General features: G+C 44.4%; 1 protein-coding gene across 3 annotated transcripts in view; it reads left to right on the forward strand.

Annotated features, from left to right (window-relative positions):
- The window catches only part of CASC3 (cancer susceptibility candidate 3), a 19,809-nt gene extending 6,911 nt beyond the window's left edge, over window positions 1-12,898 (forward strand). For 2 of the 3 annotated variants that reach the window (XM_008582035.1, XM_008582034.1), the window contains exons 4-14: window positions 4,611-4,769; window positions 4,858-5,009; window positions 5,577-5,753; window positions 5,941-6,626; window positions 8,575-8,639; window positions 8,958-9,072; window positions 9,309-9,407; window positions 9,661-9,875; window positions 10,513-10,635; window positions 10,779-10,842; window positions 11,352-12,898. In XM_008582035.1, the coding sequence (XP_008580257.1) occupies window positions 4,611-4,769; window positions 4,858-5,009; window positions 5,577-5,753; window positions 5,941-6,626; window positions 8,575-8,639; window positions 8,958-9,072; window positions 9,309-9,407; window positions 9,661-9,875; window positions 10,513-10,635; window positions 10,779-10,802 (1,815 nt within the window). In that variant the 3' untranslated portion in view covers window positions 10,803-10,842; window positions 11,352-12,898. The other variant, XM_008582036.1, reaches the window with a different exon arrangement.
- Window positions 12,899-16,288: the final 3,390 nt, after the last annotated feature.

Raw genomic sequence — 16,288 nt, forward strand, 5'->3', positions numbered from 1 at the left:
AAAAAAAAAAAAAAAAAAAAAAAAAAAAAAAAAAAAAAAAAAAAAATTGTACTATGTACATTTAAGGGGTACAATATGGTGTTTTTTATATATGTATATGTTGTGAAATGATTACCACAATCAAGCTGATTAACATATCCATCACCTCACATAGTTACCCTTTGTGTGTGTGGTGAGAACACTTGAAATCTACTCTTAGCAAATTTCAAATATACATTATTAACTATAGTTACCATTCTGTACATTAGGTCTTCAGAACTTACAACTGAAATTGTGTCCTTTGCCCAAAATCCACCCCATTTTTTCTACCCCCAGCCCCTGGCAGTCACATTTCTACTCTGTTTCCATGAGTTTGACTTATTTAGATTCCACGTATAAGATAGATCATGCTGTACTTGTCTTTCTGTGTCTGGTTTGTTTCCTTAGGGCTAAATAATATTCCATTATGTATATACCACATGTTCTTTATTAATTTATATGTTGAGGGACACTTGGGTTATTTCCATATCTTGTTTTAATCTTTTATTTATTGTGAGCAATGCTACTATAAGCATTAGTGTACAGGTTTTGTGTGGATGTATGTTTCCAATTCTCTCCAGTGTGTAGATAAGAATGGAATTGCTGAGTCATATGGTGACTCTGTTTAATCATTTGAGGAACGCCAGACTGTTTTCCAAAGCACTGCACCATTTTGCCTTCCCAACAGCAATGTGTGGGGGTTCCAGTTTTTCCACATCCTCAATAGCACTTGTTATTGTCTTAACATTTTGGGGGGGGCAGCAGGTAAGGGCATCTGAACCCTTGACCTTGGTGTTATAACACTATGCTCTAACCAGTTGAGCTAACCTGTCAGTCCTTGTCTGTCTCTGATTCTAGCCATCCTAGTGGGTATGAAACAGTATCTCATTTTGATTTGCGTTTCCCTGATGACTAGTGATGTTGAACATTTTTGTGCTTATTGGCTATTTGTGTATCTTCCATGCAGAAACGACTGTTCAGATACTTTGCTCATTTTTTAATTGGGTTATTTGTGTTTTTATTATTGAGAAGTAAGAGTTCTTTGTATATTCTAGTATAAGTCCCTTATCAGATACATGATTTGCATATATTCCCATTCTGTGGCTTGTTCACTTTTTTTGATGATCTTTCAAACACAAAGGTTTTAATTTTGATGAACTCCAATTTATTTATTTTTTCTTTTGTTGCTCATGCTTTACCAAAAAGATAATCCTTTGCCAAATTGAAAGTCATGAAGATTTACTTCTATGTTTTCTTCTAAGAGTTTTGTAATTTTATTTTATATTATTTTTCTTTCCTTTTTTTTGAGACATAATTGATCCTACATATTGGGGGGGGGGTACAGAGTTGACTATCGGTACTTGTGTACAATATGTGATGATCAAATCAAGAAAATTAGCATTCATTGTTACAAAACATAATCATTCTTTGTGTCCATTATTTCTCACTAGTCCCCCTCCCCCCAAGTTTTGTAATTTTAGCTCTGACATTTAGGTCTTTGATCCATTTTGAGTTAATTTTTGTATGTGGGGTGAAGTAAGGGTCTAACTTCATTATTTTGCATGTGACAGTTTTGATCAAGGACTGAAGTATTTAAACTTAAAATTTTAAAAGTGGAGCAGGTTTACTTTAAAAAATAAATGTGTGGCATTTCCAGGTAAGACTGCTTTGTAGTGTAGCTATGGAAATGGATGCCTCAGTCTTCAAGTTAGTGACAAGGTGGGCCCAGGCAGAGGCATAGGTGATAGATAGGAGTCTCAGGAGCAGGGATTTTAAATGAGGCTGGAGGAGTTAGATCTGGAAGACACTTTGAGAATGAGAGGGAGACCAACTCCATCTCTTACTCCGAAATATGTGGGTAATGGAAGAATGAACTAAAACACCTCTGTATGAGAATTCTTCAAGGGAAGCAGTTGCTTCAGGGGAGAGCTAGTAAGAGTTGGACAGAGAGTTCACTGAAGTAGATGATGTAGGGGAGTTTGTCTCCTCTGGAAAAGGATTTTGATGAAGCCCTTAGCAAAAGCAGTATGACTCTAGAGTAGCATGTTCGCCTTCAGTTAAACCAGGCTTTGACTGATTTGGAGCCTCCTCGGTACTGTGCTATTTGTATTTTCCTATTCTGCCCTAGAAACAAAATGAGTTTTTCATTTGGTGTAAAAAAGTTTCCTGATTTGACATTTCACCACAGACTAGAGGGGGTGAAGCATAAAACAAAGTTTGCTCATTAATCGTGCTAATACTATTTTAAGATGTTTGAATTCAATCAGTATTTGTAGGGGGTGGGGAGGGGTGCTAATGAATTAAAGGTATATATACACACCAGGCAAGTTCTTGTAATTTCTGTTTCAAAACCTGTAGGGAAGGGCCGGCCCCGTGGCACACTCGGGAGAGTGCGGTGCTGGGAGCGCAGCGATGCTCCTGCCGCGGGGCTCCTGCCGCGGGTTCAGATCCTATATAGGAATGGCCGGTGCGCTCACTGGCTGAGCGCGGTGCAGGTGACACCACACCAAGGGTTGTGATCCCCTTACCGGTCACGAAAAAGACAAAAAAAAAAAAAAACTGTAGGGAACGTAAAATCAAGGAAAGAACTGAATGGTTACCATCCATCCATCTCCATTTAAGAGGAGGGAAGACTTCATGTAATTGAGGGAAATGGGAAGAATCAAGGGTGCTTGGTTGTTAAAAAGCTGTAGGTAAAGGCTTGATTTTCATAGTATGGGTGTAGTCAAGCAGTCTCCCACAATTCTCTGTTGTCTTTCTGGGAATCCTAACCCCAGACACCTCAAGGCCAAAATACCCAGATGTTGAGCAGGGAAGAATGGGGAAGAGGGATTGGCTTGTCCAGGCCAATCAGGCAGACTCAGCTGTATTTGAAGAAAGGGCAGAAACTTAGAGCTTGATCGTCTCACTTAATCAGGAATCTCATATTGACTTTCTTTGACTAGGTTCTTGGGTCCAGCCTGGGTCTGGAGTGAGAGGGCAGTCTGGTTCAGGTCAAGTGTCAGACCCAGTAGGAGTAAGAGACCAATATACATATATCTGCCAGGTGATAGAGGTAATCCATCAGTGGGGACTAGACCACCTTCACTTAAACCCATTTTTCTGTGTCCTCATAGTTCACTAAACCTGCTCCCCTAGCCTGTAGTTCTGCCTCTTCATATCTAAATCCTGGGAGGACAACGACAAGAGCGTCCTGTTCTAAAGCCAGTCCCCTTATCCTGAACCTTAGCGTTTGCTTTTCCATACCTAGAACTAGCCACACCTCATATTTCCTGACCCTTTCTAGGGGTCAATAGGCCATCCCCTAATAGACTAAATAGTCAGTAGACTGAACACTTTCTCTGTATTGAGCAGCATTATCCAATCTCAATGTGGCGAGAGGGGGAAAAAGATAGTGGAGAAGAGAAAGAGCACTTGGGTTTTAGTTTCTTTCATTTCTAAGATGTGATAGTTGTACAAGTTATTCTCTAAGGTTTTCCAGGTCAAAATTTTATTATAATGTGATTCGGGACAGAGTTGTGGCCTGTGGGAATCTCATGCTGCAGAAAATGAGTGCTGATATAATAGACATCAAAAATTAAGCCACCGTTTCCCAACCTGAAGGTAATAGTGCCTTGGGAAATCATGGGGTTATTATAAGGAGCTTGCAAATCCACTAGTTCAGCTCTTACTATCTACAGACTAAATATACATCTCCCATCTTTATGTACTGTATTTGAATATATTTTGAACATGTGTAAGTTAATAATGTCAATTTATTTTATTTTATTTTATTATTTTTTTTTTTTAAAAAAGATGACCGGTAAGGGGATCTTAACCCTTGACTTGGTGTTGTCAGCACCACGCTCAGCCAGTGAGCAAACCGGCCATCCCTATGTGGGATCTGAACCCGGGGCCTTGGTGTTATCAGCACCGCACTCTCCCGAGTGAGCCACGGGCCGGCCCTAATGTCAATTTATTTTAAAGTATTATTGAATGTATAGCAATTGTTATATGTTTTCTCAATCAGTGGATGTTATACTGGTCTCATGGGGCTCCATGAAAGCTTTAGATCCTAAAAAGAGATCCACATAATCTAAAAGTTTGGAATTTCTGTTCTGAGCAATTTTGACATGGGAGAAGAGGTGGAAGAATTCACAACTTAATGCATCGTATACTTATTAGGTACTGTATATTAAAGAGACAATTCATGGAGCGGGAGAGAAATTATCAACAAAGATTAAGCTTTTTCTGTATGTAAAGCACTGTAAAGTCTCCCCTTCATCCCTTGTTCCCTTCCTCAGAGGCTGCCACTGTCAACATTTCCTTGCATATATTCCAGAAAAACACATATGTGTCCATGTGCATATATATGTGTATTCATATATGTATGTATATAAATGTATATGTATATATGTAATTATGTATATTTAAAATGTGCTATTTTTATAATGCCCTTATCCTCTAGAAATCTTTGTAAGAATATTGATATGTTTGCTTTTAATTCTTATGTTGTAGTAAAAGTTTGTCAGAAAATGTTTTTCTTAAGAATGGAAAATAAAAATTCACTATTCAGATCTTATCTCTGCAGCTGACAGGGACATTTTTTTCAGGGTGAAGAAGGGGAATACAGTGAAGAGGAAAACTCCAAAGTGGAGCTGAAATCGGAAGGTAATGATGCTGCTAATTCTTCAGCAAAGGAAGAGAAGGGAGAAGAAAAGCCTGACACCAAAGGCACTGTGACTGGAGAGAGGCAAAGTGGGGATGGACAGGTCAGTACACACCACAGTCCTCCATTTGGGAACTGGAATAGGGGATCATAGCCTTGGAGGAGTAAGGATCCCTTTATCTGTCCTTCAGGAGAGCACAGAGCCTGTGGAGAACAAAGTGGGTAAAAAGGGCCCTAAGCATTTGGATGATGATGAAGATCGGAAGAATCCAGCATACATACCCCGGAAAGGGCTCTTCTTTGAGCATGATCTTCGAGGGCAAACCCAGGAGGAAGAAGTCAGGTAACAGCCACTTGCTGATGCTGCTATCTAGTATGTATTTAGTGCTTACTGTATGCCAGGCACTTTGCTGAGTGCTTTACCTGTATTATTTCATTTACTACTCACAAGATTTAAGGTAAGTAGTATGATTATCCCTGTACAAATGAGGAAAGTGAGGCTTAGAATATTTGGTAATTCTTGGTGGTGAAGCTGAGATTCAGACCCAGGGCCGTCTGTCGCAAAAACTCATCTTCTCCTAATCATCAATACTTTTGCTTTCTTTAATCTGAGGCCCAAGTACTTTTATAGGCTGGCTGCCTTTTGGGAGAGAAGAGATGTTTCAAAGGTGCTGAGTGGCTTGTTGTGAAACATTTTCTCATTTCTGTTCCTATGTGTTTGAGCCCATCAGTCCCTGAGGTGCTGTGATTATTCTTGCTTTCTGGAGGCCAATTTTGTATCATCTGTCTGGGAAGGTGGAGAGACTACATGAACTTCCTACTGTCTCCCTGCCTGACCCTATTTGTTTCATGAACATCTCTACTTGGCAGATTCTGCCAACCTAAAACACTTTTTCTTGGTTTTGTCCAGACCCAAGGGGCGTCAACGAAAGCTATGGAAGGATGAGGGTCGCTGGGAGCATGACAAGTTCCGGGAAGATGAACAGGCCCCAAAGTCCCGACAAGAGCTCATTGCTTTTTATGGCTATGACATCCGCTCAGCTCACAATCCTGATGACATCAAGCCTCGAAGAATCCGGAAACCCCGGTGAGGAAATTTTGGAATCTAGATTACTGATATTTTTAGAAAGAACTCCCCTGCTTTTCTAAATCCCTTTCCATCCAGTAAGTGCATAGGTGAGGAATATGGGAAGTCTCTCTGACTCTCAGTTTATATCTCTAGCCGTCCCTGTTGTTACTTTTTCTTAACAGTTTTTCCATTCTTTTTTTTAAAGGTTTGGGAGTCCTCCACAAAGAGATCCTAATTGGATTGGTGAACGGCCAAACAAGTCCCATCGCCACCAGGGTCTCGGGGGTACCCTGCCACCAAGGACATTTATTAACAGGAATGCTGCAGGTACTGGCCGCATGTCTGCACCCAGGAATTACTCTCGATCAGGGTGCTTCAAGGAAGGTCGTGCTGGTTTTAGGCCTGTGGAGGCTGGTGGGCAGCATGGCGGTTGGCCCAGTGAGACTGCTAAGCATGAGACTAGTTACCGGTCACGGCACCTGGAGTATACCCCTGTGAGGGATCCATCTCCAGAAGCAGATGCACCAGTGCTTGGCAGTCCTGAGAAGGAAGAGGCAGCCTCAGAGACACCAGCTGTGGCTCCTGACACTGCACCACCAGCCCCTGACAGGCCAATTGAGAAGAAATCCTATTCCCGGGCAAGAAGAACCCGAACCAAAGTTGGAGATGCAGTCAAGGTTGCAGAGGAGGTACCCCCTCCACCCGAAGGGCTGACCTCAGCACCTCCAGTCGCAGAAACTGCCCCTCCTCCACCGACTAAGACTGGGAACTGGGAGACTACAGTGGATTCTACTGCAAGTGGACTTGAGCAAGACGTAGCACAACTAAATATAGCAGAACAGAATTGGAGTCCGGGGCAGCCTTCATTCCTGCAACCACGGGAGCTTCGGGGTAGGTATTTAAGGGTTGGTGGCTACCTTCCCTTTTTTCCCTTTGCATCATTGGGTTTAGGGACATGAGACTTATGTCTCTCAGAAATGTGTCTGACAAATATCCATCTTTCCTTTAACTGAGAGGAAAAAGATGGATTCATAGGAACATTCTTCTAGTCCTCAGAGCAGTTTTAAGTTACCCAAGACTATCCCACAACTTTGGCTACTTCTAACTGAGTCGTCATTATTGAGCTCCTGAGTACAGAATTCTTTTCCACTCTCTGTAGAAAAAGTGGAAGAAGAAGGCAATGTTACTATTTGAGCTAATGGTTAAATGTTTGAAGCCAAAAACATTCATTTGGATCCGGATCTTCTCTAATCTCTTTGAAAGGAGAGACTCACCAGTTTCCTTAATCTTCTAGAGACAGATTGACCAATAGAACTTTCTGTAATAATGGTGTTTTGAATACTTCTTTTTTTTTAAAAGATGATCGGTAAGGGGATGTCAACCCTTGGCTTGGTGTTGTCAGCACCACGCTCAGCCAGTGAGCCAACTGGCCATCCCTATATAGGATCCGAACCCGTGGCCTTGGTGTTATCAGCACCACACTCTACTGAGTGAGCCACGGGCCGGCCTAGGTGTTTTGAATACTTCTAATGTGGCCAGAGTGAGGAATTGAACTTTTAATTAATTGAAATGGGGTGGGGGGGTAGGTGGCTGGTACAGGGACCGAACCCTGGGCCTTGGTGTTAACAGCACCATGCTCTAACCAACTGAGCTAATTGGCCAACCCTAATTAATTGAAATTTAAATAGCCACATGTGGCTAGTGGATATCACATTGGACAGCATAGTTCTATATAGTAGAATCCATCTTTTGTCCCTTTGGCCCATTCTGCCTTGTCTTCCTCCAACAGAAATATTGAGGGATCTTTTCCTTAGTTTCTGAAATCTGACTTAAAGATCGGAAATCCTCATTTGGACTGGGAGTTTCAGCACCCTTCTCAGGTGTGGGTGATTTCTGAACATGAAAAACCAGTGTAGCCTAAACGGGACCTAGAGTTGATCTCTGGACAGAGGAGTACACCATCCTACTGATATCTTATTTCCATTGGACCATAATCTCTAGAACATTCCTTTTTGTCATTTTTCAGCCAAAGGGAACCTCTTTCCAAACTTCCAGCCCAGACCTCTGTGACTAGGACATAATCAAGTAGATTTACAGGACATCCCTTCCATGTCCAATTGTTGCTCAGAAACTTTTTTTTTTTTTTTTGTCTTTTTCCGTGTCCGGCAACGGATCGCAACCCTCAGTGTTGCCCCCGTACCGGACCGGGACCGGCAACGGGATCGCAACCCTCGGTGTTGCTCTCGCGCCTCGCTCAGCCAGTGAGCGGGAACCGGTCTGTATGTGGGATCCGAACCCTTGACGGGAGCGCGGCCGCACTTCCCAAGCGGCGCACTATAGCAGTGCGCCACCGGGCCGGCCCATGCTCAGAAACTTTTGGGCTGAGGTTTTTCAGTATATTTGATAATATAATGTGCTAATTATAACCTACCAGGGTTCTGTGTAGGAAAGTATATGATAGGAAAATTTTGAAATTGAGTTTCCTCACTGAAGTCATTTTTTTTTTTTTTTTAATGTTCAAGGACTTTATGGCATGGTGCGTTAAGATAGCAAGCAGTGGGGACAAATTTCCAAATGCTGGTGTTGACAGGAAGTAGAGATGGTTTAAAAGGAATTTTGTGGGCTGGCCGGTTAGCTCAGTTGGTTAGAGCATGGTGTTGGTAACATCAAAGTCAAGGGTTTGGATCCTCATACTGACTGGCCAGCTTAAAAAAATTTTTTTTAAATAAGAGAGTCATTCTGCATGTTGATTCTTTAACCTGTCATTTTTTTGATGGCATCTTTGAGTCCTACTCACATATGTCTGCTTTGCATCAGTGACTTTTTTGCTGTATTACAGGTATGCCTAACCACATACACATGGGAGCAGGACCTCCACCTCAATTTAACCGGATGGAAGAAATGGTACAAAAAGTGGGAAAGGGGTAGAGGGGGGAGGGGGCTATATTATACAGCTTGTTTACTGTTTAAACCAAGATAAGGTCTTGAGGTTATTTTTCCCATTGGTTACCCATGTTTCTTTTAATTTGGATCTCAGAAGTGTAGGCTAGAAGGTTTAGGTTCAAATCTTGATATTTACCATGATTTTTTCAATTCTTTTTGCAAATACTTATTAAATACCTGCCATGTACCAAGTGTTTTGCAACACCTAAAGGAGGGTAAGCCTTGATATGAGAGTCAGCCCTCTGGAAGTCTTCTTGTTCAGACCTCTCTCTATCTCAGGGTGTCCAGGGTGGTCGAGCCAAACGCTATTCATCTCAGCGGCAGAGACCTGTGCCAGAGCCCCCCACCCCACCTGTGCATATCAGTATCATGGAGGGACATTACTATGATCCATGTGAGTGTTTTCTTATTATTGGGGTATCTTTCTTGGCAGGGTGAAGCGAACTAAGATACCAGTCTTCTGCTTCCTGCATTTCCCTTCTGACCTTTCACAGTGGTTATCAAACATTGGTTGCTGTTTTCTTCACATGAAAAATTGAACATCTTTTAAACGGTTTGGGGGACAAGGAGACTTGTCCATGTGATATGAAGAGTGAGGGTTTATGAGAGTCCCAATGTGATATCTTACAGTGCAGTTCCAGGGACCAATCTATACCCATGGTGACAGCCCTGCCCCACTGCCTCCACAGGGCATGATTGTGCAGCCAGAAATGCACCTTCCCCACCCAGGTAAGCTTTACACCTCTGCTTGTATGTTTCCAGTATGTGAGGATGTGTTGGGGGCTCCACAAACCCCATCTTCCTGAGCTCTGTGCTGCTAGCCTGTGAGGCTGGCCATTCCGGCTGCTTGAGCAGCAAACTCCTTCTTGGGTTCATCATGAGGACTTCCATCCTGAGCCTGTTTGTGCTGAGCAGTCCAGCCAGGCCACCCCATGAGAATGGTGTTTTCTTTTTTCAATTTGTGTTTCCTCTTCTTGTCCAGGTTTACATCCCCATCAGACACCAGCGCCTCTGCCCAATCCAGGCCTCTATCCCCCACCAGTGTCCATGTCTCCAGGACAGCCACCACCTCAGCAGTTGCTTGCTCCTGCATACTTTTCTGCTCCAGGCGTCATGAACTTTGGTAATCCCAGTTACCCTTATGCTCCAGGGGCACTGCCTCCCCCACCACCTCCTCATCTGTATCCTAATACACAGGTGAGATGGCTAATGAGCAAATTTTTCTAAGTACACATCTTTAAGTCAGATATGAATGTGGTGGTATGGGGAGAATGCTAAAGCAATTTGAGAGAACATTTCAAAGCCACTTATTTGCATGTGGCACCAGGATGCCTCTTGGTGGTCAGAAGCTGGAAATGCAGCTTATGTAATGCCTATTATCATCTTTATTCTGTTCAGTTTCTTTGATGGTGTTTCATTTGAGTGTTTTGTTATATCATAGGTGGCGATATCTGCTATTTATTCAACTGTATAAAGAAAGTGTATTCTGCTCTTTACTAGCCCCGCCCCTGTCCAGCTTAACTCCCAACAGGTTGATACCATCTAGTATCAGGAATGTCACCACTGAGCTCAGCCTTTTCCATTTGTCAGTGGATGGTAGGAATTAGAGACAGCTGGGCAGTGCTTTGAAGAAATAGGAACTAAAGCATAATAATGACATATGAAAGCAGAAATGAATAGTCACTTTATTTTGAAGGGAGGCAGCTTAGAGATTTAAAAAATTATAAGTTCCCTAATATAATACTTATTTTTGTGGCTGAATAATGTTTCCTGTTCATCATAGGCTGGATGAATTAATTCCATCTTTTTCTTCTCCTGGCTTGTGGGGTCCCAGGCCCCATCGCAGGTATATGGAGGAGTGACCTACTATAACCCTGCCCAGCAGCAAGTGCAGCCAAAGCCCTCCCCACCCCGGAGGACTCCTCAGCCAGTCACTATCAAGCCCCCTCCACCTGAGGTACGAGAGCTCCTTCCCATACTTAAGGCACATGCTGCATCAGTGGGCTTTCCTTTTCCCCAGAGGATTTCCCTCCTTTTCTGGGTGTGTTTCTGTGGCTTTATTGTATGACCTGATAACAACTTCCAACTTTATTATTTCAGGTTGTAAGCAGGGGTTCCAGTTAATATGAGTTTCTGAATATTTTAAATGTAACATCATATAAAAGTAAGTGCACAACTTACTGTGACTTCTGTTCTTAAAACTAATGCTCATGCTTACTTGCTTAACAAATAGTGTCCTAATTAATGCTTTAAGTTATATCTCAGGGGAGGCTTAAAGGAGTCCCAAAATTTTCTAGTTTCTTTGCTTTGCAAATGCATTGGGCAGGGTTGAAGTAGAAACCATTGTTAACATGACAATTTCAATTGGGAAGCTGCAAAGAAAAAATACAGGAGGGCAGTCAAAAGTTGATCAAGGAAAGGGGAAATCTAAATTTGAGGTGTTACAAAGAGCCAATTCTAAAGATCATACAGGAGATACACTGGATTTTTTTGTTGCTTTTGTTTTGTTTAAGGACGTTATTTTGCGTTTTTCTCTGACATATAAAGAGCTTAGATAAGGACCTTACTTTAAAACACATTATTTAGAAATGTGGGTTTTTGAAACAGCTTGTAAATGCCTAGAAGGTCCACTAACACTTTGATGGTTCTTCCTTTTTTTTCAACCCCTGTCAGAACAGCAGATGTGAGAACTCAGGAGAGAAGAGAAATACAACTGGCTATCTACTACCAGGAAGGCTTCAAAGATACAGGGTGGCTTCTACTAGCAAGCAGCTGAAGGAGGAGGACCCCTACCTTCCTCTGAGGACAGGCTCTGTTGGAGAGGGAGAAACAGGTGGACTTCCTCCCACCTCTACTCTTTGCTTGAGTTTTCTGTGCTCAGGGGAGCAGAGATCCAGACAGCCCAGGCTTCTGCATCTAGATCCAGAAGTCCATGTTTTTTTTTCCACTTTCTCTTGGGAAATTCAAGTGTCTTCTGCTCCAGGGAAGCTCCTTCCTGTTTGTTTTGTTTCCTAAGATGTTCATTTTTAGAGCCTGGTTCGCTATTCTTAAATTAATATTTTATTAGTTTTCTCTCTGTTTCTTGCTCTCTCTGCCTTTCTTCTGGTTTGCTGGCCTCTCTGGCTTCCCTTTTGACTCTTCCCTGCATCCCAGGTAATTGAGAATGTATCGGCCACCCTTCCCCAACCAAGTCTAAAAAGACCTAGTCTCTCAGTTTTTGTTGGTTTTTGTTATTCTCTTGTATACTTGGATTCTCTTAACTCCTCTACCCCGTGGAAGCATAGCTGTCTGTACAGTGTCCCATTGTGGAGAAAAGCTCAGAGTGGGTGGATAGGAGCCCTTCTTTTTGACTAAGGATTTTAGGAGTCTGAGCTTCCATCAGTACCTGTACTACAGTGGGTTTCAGTCCTCTGCTGAGGGCAAAGTCTGTGCTGTGGAGAGAGAGAGCAAGCCAGATGCTTTTGTGAAAGAGGGAGGGTGAAGTGAGAGCCTTTGCACCTTAGGGGTATGTATTTTTCACAGTCCTCAGGGCTCAGTCTTTGAAATAAGTGGAATTAGAGGGCCCTGCTTCTCTTCTTTCCATCCCTCCTACCACACTCCCTTTCTAGTTGCTGTGGACCATTGTATCTCTCTAGAGGCAAGTATCCAGCCGGCAGTCTACCCTGTCCTTTGTAATTGCTTTTCTCCATGTCTTTCCTGCTACAGTGTTTTGGATGTTACTACTTTCTTTTCCCCAAATTCTACTCCTGTCCTTGCAAACAGAAGATACCACACTTGGGCCTAAGGCCTAAGGAAGCCAGTCACCTTCTGGACAAGGGCTCTTCCCTCCTTTCCTCCTTATCCATGGCACTAAACCACTCCCCTGCTCCCTCTGCAGAAGAGATTCCTGTTACTGCAGCACTTGTGTCTGCCGGGCATAACTTGGCCACTGTCCCTGTCCTATAGAACCTGAGGGAGAAGGTGGTGGCTGTGTCTTTCCCCCGGTAATATCACTGTTTTTATTCCTTCCCTCTGGCAGCTGCCCTAACCACTCTGAGTCACAGGTGTGTGGGGTGGGTGGGGAGGGGAGAGCGGCACTTAAGCTGTAACCCCCAAGGAGGAAATAACCTAGAGATTCTTCCAGGGGTAGCTGGTGGTTGTGCCTTTTGTAGGCTGTTCCCTTTGCCTTAAACCTGAAGATGTCTCCTCAAGCCTGTGGGCAGCATGCCCAGATTCCCAGACCTTAAGACACTGTGACAGTTGTCTGTATTGGTCCACTGTGTTTAGTTGCAAGGATTTCTCCATGTGTGGTGTTTTGTTTTTTTGTTACTGTTTTAAAGGTGCACATTTGTGATCAGCATTGTGACTTGGAAGTAATAAAATTTAGACTATGAATTCGGCTCTCTTGTCATTGTTTTTCATGAGTCTTGATATGGAAGGGAGAGAAGAGGACTCCCTAATTCCCACAGAGTCACAGTCACAACTCGAGCCTGCTCAGACCTCACCAGAGAGGTGAGCCCCTGTGAAGCCATAAGTGTGCCTGCACCCCATCAGTTATCTTAACCACACTGCCACATAGACACCAGTGACAGAAAAACTAGTGAGATGCTGCTTATCCACAAGAATGTCTAATATTCCTTATACCTTCCTTTGCATTTGGCAAGTAAGTTTCCCAAGGTAAATGCTCCACCAAATGTCAAAATAACTGTTCCAGGTCCTTGACAATAGGGAGGTGCAGATAGCTATCTTGAAAAGCAAAGATGTTGGCACTAAAGTATTATGGGCCACAGTCTAAAGGGAGAGGCTCCTATCAATGTTAGTACAGGTAAGGGGAAGGGAAATTAAAAGACCATCAATTGCAGTTCATGCTGCTGTTCACCTAAGCCACTGGGACCCTGGTGCTTACAGGGCACCTTCCTACTTTGAATTGACGCGTTTCCTTCAGGTCCTGGGAGGGATGGAAGTTTACTACAGAGGCTATCCTTGGTATGGGAGCGCAATTGAATTTGATGGGCTGGCAGTATTTTTCTTGGGTTCCACAAATCCATACACTGGGGCATGGGCATCATGGTGCATCTTAAAATGAGAGATGGGACTTGGCCTACACCTTTTCGTGCTGCTGCAACAACCGAAGGACCATGACTTTCCTGACCCCCCATCCCTAACTCTTCTTTAAATCACGTCAGTTTGCTTCCTTTCTCCCCTACAGGGTTATGGGTAACTATAGGCCTGGTCTCCTGGGGTCATGCAAAGAATGGCAACCAGTCTTGGAGGTGGTTATTAGTAGGGGGAAGGAGAGTGTTAAGATGCTTCCCCCTCACCCCTGCATCTTCCCCAGTCCTGCAGCTAGATCCCATTGCTCTCTGTTGCCCTGGTAACCAGCTCAGCAAGAAGAAACTCCAGCTCAGCAAAGCCGCCAGGTTCTCTCTGCCCTCCAACCTGCCTCAGTGGGCAGAAAGAAGGGGAGTGTAAGAGTTGGACAGATCAGACTTTGGTAGCCCTGCCCAATCGCCTTCTAGAAGACCGTGGGCTGGGCTCTGTTTAAAGCTTTTTGGCCCCCATTTCTTCATAGTTATTCATACCACCCTGCTTTCCTCTATTTCTTCCGTGATAGAGTGCAGATGCCCTGCCACCCCTCCTCCCCCTTGGGGTCAGCACACAGGTCTGGTACCTTGTTGGTGACTCAGAACAGCAAGGACTTGAAATCCTAAAGACATCTCCCAGCATCTGCAGCCCACTTGAGTTGTCCTGTAGGGCAGTGATTTTTCAACCCTGAGTCATCTGGAGAGCTTTTCAAAAATACCGTGAGGGCTGGCCGGTTAGATCAGTTGGTTAGAATGAAGCCTTATAACACCAAGTTCATGGGTTCAGATCCCTGTACCTGCCAGCTGCCAAAAAAAAAAAAAAAAAAAATACTGTAAGCCTTGGCCCCACCTCAGAGCCTTAGGTCTGATTTAATTGGCCAGGGCATCAGTATCCTGAAAAGCTTCCCTGTGATTCCAGTGTGCAGTTGATGAAAACCACGCTGTTCAAGGAGAACCATGACCTGATGCGGTCTTTTCTCCCTGATTCAAGGTCTTGCACTTTGTCTCTGCTGCCTGATATTCTTGAGTAGTTGGAGGGGTGCTGGGGTCTTGTGCCCCAAACTTCTAGTTTCCAGAAGTCCCCCAACCTCTTATTTCCAGCCTCCACACCCTCCACGCTCCCCAATTCTTCACCCTTCCTAACCAACAATCCCAAATCCTGCCCAGAGAGGAAGTTACCAAGGCAACCAGCTTAATCTGGTAACTGTGGCATGTGCTGGGAGAGAAGCCTTCCCCTCTTCCTATTCAGTTCATAAAATGCCACCTGGGGAGCTCCAAGCTACTCCAGCCAGTTTCTCCTTTCAACCCTGGGGGTATTGGGATGTCCAAGAAAGGGAGTCAGGAAGCTAATACTCAAACCTCAAATCCAGCTTCTCCGCCAAAATTGTGCTCTCTCTTCTTTTTACTGTTCCTGCTCCAAATCCACAAACAGATGGGTGTGCAAAGCTTTATTTGTGTGAACACATGCTCTAGCACACATGGAACCAGATATACACATACAGAGATGTGTATAGTACACGCCCTGTTCAATTCTACCACCACTCCCAGCCATTAGCATTCCTGTCCCTGCCTAGTGGGTGCACAGTAAATGGGTGGGGCATCGTCCAAGGAGCCTTACCCCCATCTGGACCCTGTTACTACTCCCCCACCTTGTAAGCCTAACCTGGATATTCTCTCACTGAGCACGTCTCTGTATCCTCCTCCTTCTGGAGCAGTGTACCCTTAGGGACAGAATAGAATGCTCCTGACATGAACATCAGGAGTAAGGATTATTTGGAGTGCTCATTTGACACCATTTTCCCCACTGCATGGCTACGTACACTCTAGGCTTCCTATGCTTGATGATGCTAGTTTGCAGTTCTGGGACTTGTCACCCATTTCCATGGCCCTGCTTCCTTCTGCTGCCAGCTGGGCTCAGGTGTCCTCATGCTCCTGGTCTCCTCCCCCCCGCCTACTATCTCTTCTCTTTACTCCAACTAGACCTGCCACAACCTGCTGCTCCCTGCCTGTCTCCTACCTGCCTGCCAGTACCTGCCTTACAGGCCAGGCCTGCACCACCTCTTGTGCCCTACCAGAGAGGGCAGATGGGCACCGCCCCCACTGCCAATGCCAATCCACCCAAGAGGCCTTTCCAGCCCTCCTCCTAGAAGGAAGGCAAAGTCCACATATTTCTGTGAGTATGGCAAAGGTGCACACTCGGGGGTCAGCAATATTTGTAGCTTTCGCTGGGTACAGGTAGGTGAGTCAAGATGTGTAAGCCACAGATCTGCCCTGGCTCTTTGAAACGATGCTAAGAGACCCAGTAATCCCTCGAGATCCAGAGATCCTCTTCCATTGATAAATCACCCCCTCACCTTAGCTCTTTACACCTGCATATGCTCTGAACCCAAACTCCTTACCATTTCCCTCGGGTCAGCCCCAGCGCCCTATTTCGAGCCTCGTGCGGCCCCAGGGGCGGGTCCAGGAAGGGCAGAGGCGGGGCCTGGGCGGGGATTGGAGGAGGGGGCGCGGTCTCAGTTCTGCCACCTTCCCTCGGGCCAGGAGCGC

Source organism: Galeopterus variegatus, unplaced genomic scaffold (genome assembly GCF_000696425.1).
Source record: "Galeopterus variegatus unplaced genomic scaffold, G_variegatus-3.0.2 Scaffold2504, whole genome shotgun sequence".
In the NCBI taxonomy this organism is placed as follows: Eukaryota; Metazoa; Chordata; class Mammalia; order Dermoptera; family Cynocephalidae; genus Galeopterus; species Galeopterus variegatus.